Source organism: Berghia stephanieae, chromosome 7, assembly GCF_034508935.2.
Source record: "Berghia stephanieae isolate SIO BIC M18660-M18661 chromosome 7, UCSD_Bste_1.3, whole genome shotgun sequence".
NCBI lineage: Eukaryota > Metazoa > Mollusca > Gastropoda > Nudibranchia > Aeolidiidae > Berghia > Berghia stephanieae.
The window spans coordinates 56,264,611-56,274,610 of NC_088366.1; the positions used below are offsets into that span (position 1 = coordinate 56,264,611).

A 10,000-nucleotide genomic window follows, 5' to 3' on the forward strand; every position below is an offset into this window, starting at 1 on the left:
TCAGCATGGAAACTACATCCATCTGACGGATTTCCAACAAATTCATCATCTGAAAACGGCCATAAAAATATAAGCATTTTAAAACAAAGCTCTGATGCTACAACTCTGCAGACTGGTTTAACCTCCCACTCCAATCCCAGTTACCCAAAGAATGTCTCAACCAGTTCAATTTCCGACTTGGGTTTAATCAACAGAGTGGACAACACGACGCATGAGGATGTTCATGGAAATGAAGTTACATTTATTTCCTTCATCGGTATTATCAGTTTCGCACTCTTGGACATCGCGTTCACTTGCTGTATGTCACTTTGTCGAGCTTTTGTTTTAGAATGTTCTCCATTTGCTTTACACTCTCGGCTCCTCATAATGTCGACAGCTTTTGGGGCTAGCGCTAGTTGTCTGGCCGGTCTGGTTGGGACTCTTGACCTCCCGGGGACTCTGGGACCATTATTCCACGTTGACGGGATGCCAGCTACGATATTAGTGTTTAGTTGTGGAATTCTCTGCATCATAACATTGTCTTTTGTTTGCACATTAATTGTCGGATACTTGTTAACAAAGGAAAAGTATAAAGAAGTTAAAGAAATAAGAAACAGACACGACAGTTATATGACGAGTTTCAAAAGGTCGCTGCGAAAACATTCCTACACGAAAGCATCCACAGAGAGCCTTTTTCACAGAACAAATCCGTCGGAACCATTGTTGCTATCTGCCCACAAACACATCAGGAATCATTATTACACAATCGAACCTAGATCTCTGGAGAGGCAGAATTCCTTTGATATCGTTAATATCCCCACACAAAGGCTGACAGAGAACCAGAGTAACATCTTGCACGAGAATAAAATACTTGACATTACTTTTCAACGGGAGACGAACGATAAAAACAATGAAGACTGTGATGATGATGTTGATGATGATGATGATCATGATGATGATAAGAGCGATGTTAATGATGACGAGTCATCTTTTATATCTAGTTCCGGGTCAGAAGTTGAACGCGAAAATGGAAGCGTTTTTGACGAAAACGAAGAAGAAGAAGATCAACCCAAAAATACTGGAATTTCTTCGGTGCTTGCCACAATAGTCAATTCCTATTCAGTCTCCATGTCAGTCACCCACAGCAATTTGATCTCTCTGGCCCACCAAGGTGCTTGGAAAAGAAACAAAGAAATACTTGACATAAGTTCCAAACCTCAGCCAATCTGGAAGAACAAGAGGCTTATGATTCTTTGTGTGTCCGTGTTTTTCTCCATGGGAGGTTTATTCAGCTTTGGCCAATTTGGTGGCAATACATTGACCATAGGAATATACCACGGAAACCCACTGGCGGTTCCGGGATCTCATGGAAGACAGATGTACGAGAAGGGAGTTCGTCAGGCAGCCCTGGGATTTCTTATCTGCTTCATTCTGTACTCTACGACAAGTGTCCTTATGAAAAAGATTATCGACCTCATTGGTAAGTTAAGTTTGTTTTTATTTTTGTAATATTCTTTTGTGTGTGTGTGTGTGTGTGTGTGTGTGTGTGTGTGTGTATGTGTGTTTTATTTTTTATTTTGGTTGTTTTATTTTATTGTTTACTTTTATATTTGTTTGTTGTTTTGTGTGTTTTTTATGTTGTTTTTTTTTGGGGGGGGGGTTGTTTTTTGTTTTGTTTTTTTTTTTGTTGGGTTTTTTTTTTTTTGGGGGGGGGTATTTTTTTTTTTTTTTTTTTTTTTTTTTTTTTTTGGTGAGAGGGGGTTATCAAGAATGACAACAATCGCAAATGTGTCCTCGGATAAGGCACTTAATATACACCAGCCTCATGAGTCGATGAATTCCTGGCTGTAGGTAGTGAGGGTTTTTGTAAAGGTTCTAGTGCAAAGTAAGGTGCCTATTGATTTGGAGCCCGGGGGAGACAAAGAAAAACACTCATAGACCAACTGAAGGGCTTCACCAACCTAACAATCCAAGAGCTGTTTGAAAAAGCAAGAGACAGGGAGGAATGGAGAGAGATAATTCATGCAGTATCCGAAGCCTGGACCAGGCATGGAACCTAGAAGAAGAAGAATTGATTTGGAATGTATGAGAAAGAAATTAACAGATCGGAAATTTACTTGAGGTATTATTTTTGTTGTTGGCTGAGGATTCCGAATCGTTCCAAGTTAAACGTTTTGCTGGGGTTATTTTTAATGTTTTATTTAAAATTGGTTCAATTATTTTATGGTCCACAATTTCTAGCAACATTGTTTTCAATTTCATTTATTGTTAGTTTAAGGTTAGCTCATGAATCAAATGAAGAGACCCGTTTTTCAATTCCATTTTGCTATAATATTTCAGAGAAGTGAGTGGAGCAGGTACTTATGTTGATAACAACAAGAAATGAAGTGAGTAGGAAAGACTTCGCGGCGTTTGTGTGTGTTGAACTCGTGACCTCAAGATGTCAGGAAGAGAAGGCTCTAATAAGACTAGGGTTAGATACGATCTTTTTGGGTGATCATGGATAGCTCATACGGTAGAGTCACGCTCTCCCCGGCCAGGCGGAGTTGTACCAGTAAGGTCGCGGGTTCGAACCCCCATCGCCGCCGCGAAATTTTTATTCTTTATTGTCTTCTGGCACTTTCCTGATCCTACTCACTTCATTTCTTGTTGCTATAATATTTCAGGTGAATTCGCCCAGTTTATCCTGTGTCAAGTTGCCTTGTTGACGGTGCTTGTGGCTTTGGTGCTGTTCAAGATAGACACTGTGTACTTCGTGGCAACTGCCATCGTAGGCTTCTACAGGGCTTGCCCCTACACTTTGGGATATATCTTGGCTAACAAGTTTGTGCAAGATGACGTAAGATATTTGTTCATCTTTTTCAAAGTACTCTCCTTCCTGTTTATAAACAAACTCTTATTGTAAAAGAACGTTTGTTTTGTTGTTTTTTTTCTCCATCCCTTAACCCTCTCCTTACCAGCCATTTTCAGAATTTTCCCCAAAACTTCACACCCACCCAACACAAAAATAGACATTTCTTACTCAAACAGAAATGCAAAAACACATTATATACGTAATGTTGTGTTCGACAATATGAACTCAATTACAGAATGTGAAGTTTTTATACCTATAGCAAAAAGAAGTGAAATCTGGATGAGAACATCGTAACAAATGTGACGATTTTCCAAGAGGTGGTAAGGAGCGGGTTAAATTGGAAAATCCTATCATATCTTACTAAATACGTAATCGTTGAATAATGCTTTGAATGCGTTGAATACACAATATTATTCAACTCTTATAGAATAGTTGCGCACATTTTATTTGTTTAAAATATATAACAATGTAAATTGAATGTAAGCTTCAATTTAATAGACGAAAACAGATAAAATTGGCTTTTCGGGTTTTCCCTTTATCAACAAAACAGGATGAATGAAACACTACAGACGAATGTGATAATGTGGTAGTGGCGTTGTTAAGATAAAACAAAAAATAGCCGGCATATTATATCTAGACATCCAGATTAAAATGTACGAAGAAATACCAAACAAAAGACTTGAAAATTCGGAATGGTCCAAGTAATTGCCAAAATAAAATTTTACAGGCATCACATTTTCTAGTAGAAGTAGATAAAAATCTTGAATTTCTTATCCAATTTCCATGGTTAGTGTCCAGACAGAACTTTTTAGAAACATTCATAACCATTTTAAAAACTTGGCATTCAAGGTACCAGATTGGCACGTTTCGTCAGAAATTTCCTATGCTGCAGTTGTTTTTAAAAACTCAGTAAATGCAATGTTAACCAAATAGCACATACAGTGTTCTTCATTAAAACGGCAGTATGGACATGGTTTTAATCATCCCTACCTATAGATAACTTAAATTCATTGAAAAATAAAGCATTTTTACAAATTAGTAGTTATGAAATATCTAAGAAAAGAGTAGGCAGATGTGCAATAGCCAGTTTTTAGTTCTCTCTCTCTCTCTCTCTTTCTCCCGCTCTCTCTCTCTCTCTCTCTCTCTCTCTCTCTCTCTCTCTCTCTCTCTCTCTCTCTCTTTCTTTCTTTCTTTCTTTCTTTCTCTTTCTTTCTATATCTCTCACTCACTCGCTCTCTCTCCCTCTCTCTTTCTGTCTCTTTTTGTCGTTATATTTTATCTATTTATCTATATATCATACTGCATGTTTGAGTGGTATGATTGAGTGAAACTGTTGGGATACGGGGTAAAGCGCAATATAAAAACAAGATATTATTATTATTATTATTATTATTTATTATTATTATTATTATTATTATTATTTTATTATTATTATTTATTATTATATTTATTATTATTATTATTATTCTATTATTATTATTATTATTATTATATCATCATCATCGTCATATATTATTATTATTATTATATATTATTATTATTATTATTATTATTATTATTATTATTATATTATTATTATTATTATTATTATTATTATTATTATTATTATTATTATTATTATTATATTATTATTATTATTATTATTATTATTATTATTATTATTATTATTATTATTATTATATATTATTATTATTATTATTATTATTATTATTATTAATTATTATTATTATTATTATTATTATATTATTATCTATTATATTATTATTTAATTATTATATTATTATATTATTATTATTATTATATTATTATTATTATTATTATATTTATTATTATTATTATTTATTATTATATTATTATTATTATTATTATATATATATTATATTATATTATTATTATTATTATTATTATTATTATTATTATTATTATTATTATTATTATTTATTATTATTATTATTATTATTATTATTATTATTTTCAGTCCGTCGCAGATGGCACAAGACCAGTCCAAAACCTGGGTCAAGTCATGGTTCTGATAGGAATGATGATGCCGTGTTCCTATTTACTTATCTCTTCCTTCATGGGGCCCTTGATGAGCGTGACCAACAACACGTTTGTGCCAATTATATACGGCGCCATTAACGCTGGGTTGTCCCTGTTCGTATTCTGTTTATTGTTTCTTGTTAAAAAATAAGAACGGCGGCCATCTTGGTTCTAAACTAAGAAAATCATTACTTTTTATTCTTCATGCTGGCTAGAACTTTTCATATACCTTGTGATCAGAATGTGTAAACGTCAAAACGTGATCAAATTTATGTTTTTTTTCCCTCTGGATACGGTTTTATGCTCTCCGGAGAAATATTTCATACGGGCGCCCGCCATTGTTCTGATAGTTTAGAGCCAGTGTTACTAAGTTACCATGCGTCATTAGGAACAAAGTGACGTTACGACTGTTGAAGAGTCTCTCAAACCAACGCATACTATATTATTACCCATTACAACAATGTTAAATTAGGCCCATAGTGGCGCTTGGCTATCAGACATGCTAATAGGTTCACGTTGGTCAGAGTGAATGAAATGGATGTCAATGAATTTAAAGTTGAAATGATCAGGAATGAATATTTGATATATTATGCAATTTATGAGACAATAATATCTATGCTACATGTGCGGCTATGTGGTCTAGTGGTTTGACACTCGCTTTCGGATCGGAAGGCCATGGATTCGAACCTCACTCGCCGCATAGTTGAATTCTTGGAAAAGGCGCTTTACTCACATTCTCTCACCGTACTCAGGTGTAAAATGAGTAGATAATTGGCCGTTTACAGCGTTGTTGTCTCCGTCGAAAAAATATGTACCATCGCCTATTAGGCGTCATGTCTCGTGTGTTTCTGTTGGCTAGTGACCCCATACAAGGCGCTTTTAGCACGTTTAGTGGAAATTGCCATATATAAATGCTTTATTTTAATAAGCTACACAATCTGATACTTGATTGGGACTTCAATTTTCAAATGTAATGTTTAGAGACGATGGATGGGCCATGTTCACATATCATAACTGGGAATTACACCCTCCGATTGTATTTTTATGATGATTATGTTGATGTAAGTTCTATTTAATTTATTCCTCACATTTAAAATGATAATTCAAGTTTAATACACGCATGAGTGTGTATATTGTTTTATATTTTAACTCAATTGTGCGCACGTAACATAATCGAAATCAAACTTTTTTTAAAATCGTTGTAAAGCCATGAGAGAGAGGGAGAGAGGTCAGATACGGAGAGATAGAGAGGGACAGAAGAAGTGAAGACATTAAAATAATGGAGTGAGATAAGAGGAGGGGAAAAGAAGACAGACAATGAAGAAGATAAGTTAGAAAGTGAAGAGAGAGAGATAGAGAGGAGAGAGAATTAGGGGGGTGCGGGGGGGGGGATACAAATGATGTTGAAATTTTAATTGAAATTTTATATGAATTTGGATAAAAATGCATTAAATCAAATTGATCATTCGAACACTTTGTCCTTTATTGTTCAGAAAAAGATTTCGGCATCATTTTGGTCATCGATGCAATCTTGATTCAATTAAATTAATTTAGACTTTGTTTAAAATGAATTAATATTTTTTAAAAATATATTTCTATATTATACGACTGTGATGAACAGTTTGTAGAAGACCCTCTGTACTTCAAAAACATAAAGCCATTGGATCAGGAGTATAATATCCCAGTTCGTGTAGTGTTAAACTGACAAAAACAATTATACAATTATTGCTTGTCACCTTATGGATCGGACGCTAGTCTATTGTAAAGTATTCAACTCCAGATCATATAGACCCAGCTACCGAATCACAAGTTGGGCAGACAGGGGATTGTCCCTGGGAGGGATCGATACTGGTCCTTTGCGTGTGAAGCCAGTGCTCTACAAACTGATCTATCGAAACCCCTTCAAAATTAATAGAACCATCAGTCTATTATATCTACCTCATCGTTATTGTTGATCAATATGCCATAATATTTATCAAGTCACTGTCCTGAATAGCATTATTTCAGTTCGGCGAATTATGTATATGTCAAGTCATGTTTATGTGCGGCAATATGGTCTTTTGGTTTGGCATTCGCTTTGGGATCGGAAGGTCCTGGGTTCGAGCCTCGCGCTCGGCGCATAGTTGAGTCATTGGAAAAGGCTCTTTACTCACATTCTCTCACAGTACTCAGGTGTAAAATGAGTAGATGGCCGTTAATAGCGTTGTCTCTGTCCGAAAAAAATTGTAATATCGCATAATAGGCGTCATGTCTCGTCCTACATGTTAAGTGTTGCTGTTGACCAGGGACCCCTTGTAGAGCGCTTTGAGCACGTTTAGTGGATATCGCGCTATATAAAAGCTCAATTTTAAATGTCACCCTACCGTCTCAAATCGGCAATATACCGAGGTAGATCACAGCGTGACTTTCGTAAAGTTATGGCCTGATACTGACCAAAAGATGACGTCAAAATTCCAGTCTTTTGCCACAAAAGAAAACAAATCGTGAGTTGTATTCAATAGTTCAACCAATGAAATAACTTGTTTCCATGAGCACTACTAACGACAACTCACTAAGCGGTGCAAAAAACACAAATAATGACGTCAAACTGCCAGTCCTTTTGGATTTCAGTATCAGGCTATAGATAGTTCGAAGATGACGTCACTCAGGTCTTTGTTATTGTTTTTTGCCATCCGCATTTATGAGTAATGCTCACTCAACTGTAAGAACCCGACTATAAACGTTCATGGATACACACAATTTTGTGTGTTGGTCAGTTATACTTCCGGATGGCAATGTTATGAGTATGAGCTTCTTAGCCAAGCGCATACTATCTATAACATAACGATGGCTACGATCACAGCCCTTGTTAGTTCACGGTGGGTGAGGGTCAAGGTTCATATAATATTTGCATGTCTAATTATAAACTTGGATGACGGTAATGTGTATATGTTTTATAGATGATATACATTGTCGCCATAAATTCTTAACTTTATATTTATACATTTTTATGCATGCCACGTATGTAAACGAATTTCCATTTTTTTGGATTATTATTATTATTATTATTATTATTATTATTATTATTATTATTATTATTATTATATATTATTATTATTATTATTATTATTATTATTATTATTATTATTATTATTATTATTATTATTATTATTATTATTATATTATTATTATTATTATTATTATTATTATTATTATTATTATTATATTATTATTATTATTAAATATGGTTGACTAGATTGACATGAAGTCGAATTTGACAAGCCAACATCTAAATTACCCCGACAGACTACTGTTTTGATGCGATATAATCAATATTATAATATTATTATAACCCATCGCCCCGAAACGGGATAACGTAAGGGTATTTTAAGGGTATTTTGCATTCCTAAAATAGAATTTATATATTCATAATTAAAACGCTTGTAAGGTTACGTGTATAATATTATGTTTTACTGATGACAATAGATTAAAGTTGATCAGATTGACTAAATCTATAATCTGACAGGTCAACATCTAAGTTTCCCCGAGATTTTACCGTTTTGAGGCGATGCTGTATTAAGGACAATAGATTATAGTTGATCACATTGACTAAATCTGAAATATGACAGGTCAATATCTAAATTATTCCGACATCTTACCGTTTTAGGTGGTGATTTATTAAGGACAATAGATTATAGTTGAGTGATCAGATTGACTAAATTCTAAAATCTGACAGGTCAACATCTAAATTACCCCGACATCTTACCGTTTTGAGGTGGTGCTTTATTAAGGACAATAGATTATAGTTGATCACATTGACTAAATCTGAAATATGACAGGTAAATATCTAAATTATTCCGACATCTTACCGTTTTGAGGTGGTGCTGTATTAAGGACAATAGATTATAGTTGAGTAATCAGATTGACTAAATTCTAAAATCTGACAGGTCAACATCTAAATTACCCCGACATCTTACCGTTTTGAGGTGGTGCTGTATTAAGGACAATAGATTATAGTTGAGTGATCAGATTAACTAAATTCTAAAATCTTACAGGTCAACATCTAAATTACCCCGACATCTTACCGTTTTGAGGTGGTGCTTTATTAAGGACAATAGATTATAGTTAAGTGATCAGATTGACTAAATTTAAAAATCTGACAGGTCAATATTATCTAAATTACCCCGACATAATACTAATACCTTTTGAGGCGGTGCCTTTATTGAGGACAATAGATTATAATTGAGTGATCAGATTGACATGACTGGTCATTTTAGCACTAAAATCACTTTCTGTATCTGTATGGTTGGCGCTGAAGAAACCAATGGTCTGGTTGTATTTCAGCGGCGTCCTCATTGGGCGCGGGCCCATGTCAGTCGGGCCTTGAAATCGTTTAGGTGTGGTGCCATGATGACCAGTTCATTCAGCCCATTCTACTCCGAGATAGTTCTAATGAAGAAAGAATTTTTGTAGTTTTGTGTTCTTGTCTGTGGGATTTTGACGCAGTTCGAATTGTTTGTGGCGTATCTGTCAATGGGGTTTTCGGTTATGTTTTTTTAACATTTGGATCACAAGTGATATATTATACATATTATTATATTATACTATGGCATTATTAACTTATTTTCATTTTCGCATTTTATATGTAATGTTTTCGATGTTGCATTTAATTAAAGCTTTCAGTACCTCATCTAAAACCAAAGTTTGTTGTTTTGTTTGTTTGTAAGGGTTTTACCGCGCTTGCAACACAATTTAGGTCATATCAGCGCCATTAACTCACTCAATCCTAGAGATTTTTGCTACTTTTCAAAATTGGAAAACATGTATTAAATATGAGCATATACATTGATAGTTTTATTCAACTACCACTAACAGGTAAAACCTAAAAAACATAAGCTTTGATATGTACGCCTATAATTTGTCTCAGAAAAATGTAATAAATAGGCATGGGGTAAAAGTAACCTGGGTAAACGATGGATATCGTCGGTGTTAGGGTTGAGTGAGTTAAAAAGTAAGAAAATGGGAGAGTCAAAAAATTATAGAATTGGAATTAAAGCACACAAGAAAAAGGAAGACAAAGGGGAATTGGTTCAAGTTTGGAAAATATGGAAGTTCCAAGAGCATACTACTAATGTACTTAATTTGATA

At 34.2% G+C, this 10,000-nt stretch overlaps 1 protein-coding gene across 1 annotated transcript in view; it reads left to right on the forward strand.

Moving 5' to 3' along the window:
• The window catches only part of LOC144977530 (uncharacterized), a 7,936-nt gene extending 1,745 nt beyond the window's left edge, over window positions 1-6,191 (forward strand). Inside the window, exons 2-4 of the mRNA XM_078922844.1 lie at window positions 1-1,459; window positions 2,646-2,818; window positions 4,812-6,191. The exon at window positions 1-1,459 is cut by the window's left edge and continues 72 nt beyond it. Of these exons, the coding sequence (XP_078778970.1) occupies window positions 1-1,459; window positions 2,646-2,818; window positions 4,812-5,024 (1,845 nt within the window). The 3' untranslated portion in view covers window positions 5,025-6,191. The remainder of the gene's footprint in view (window positions 1,460-2,645; window positions 2,819-4,811) is intronic.
• Window positions 6,192-10,000: the final 3,809 nt, after the last annotated feature.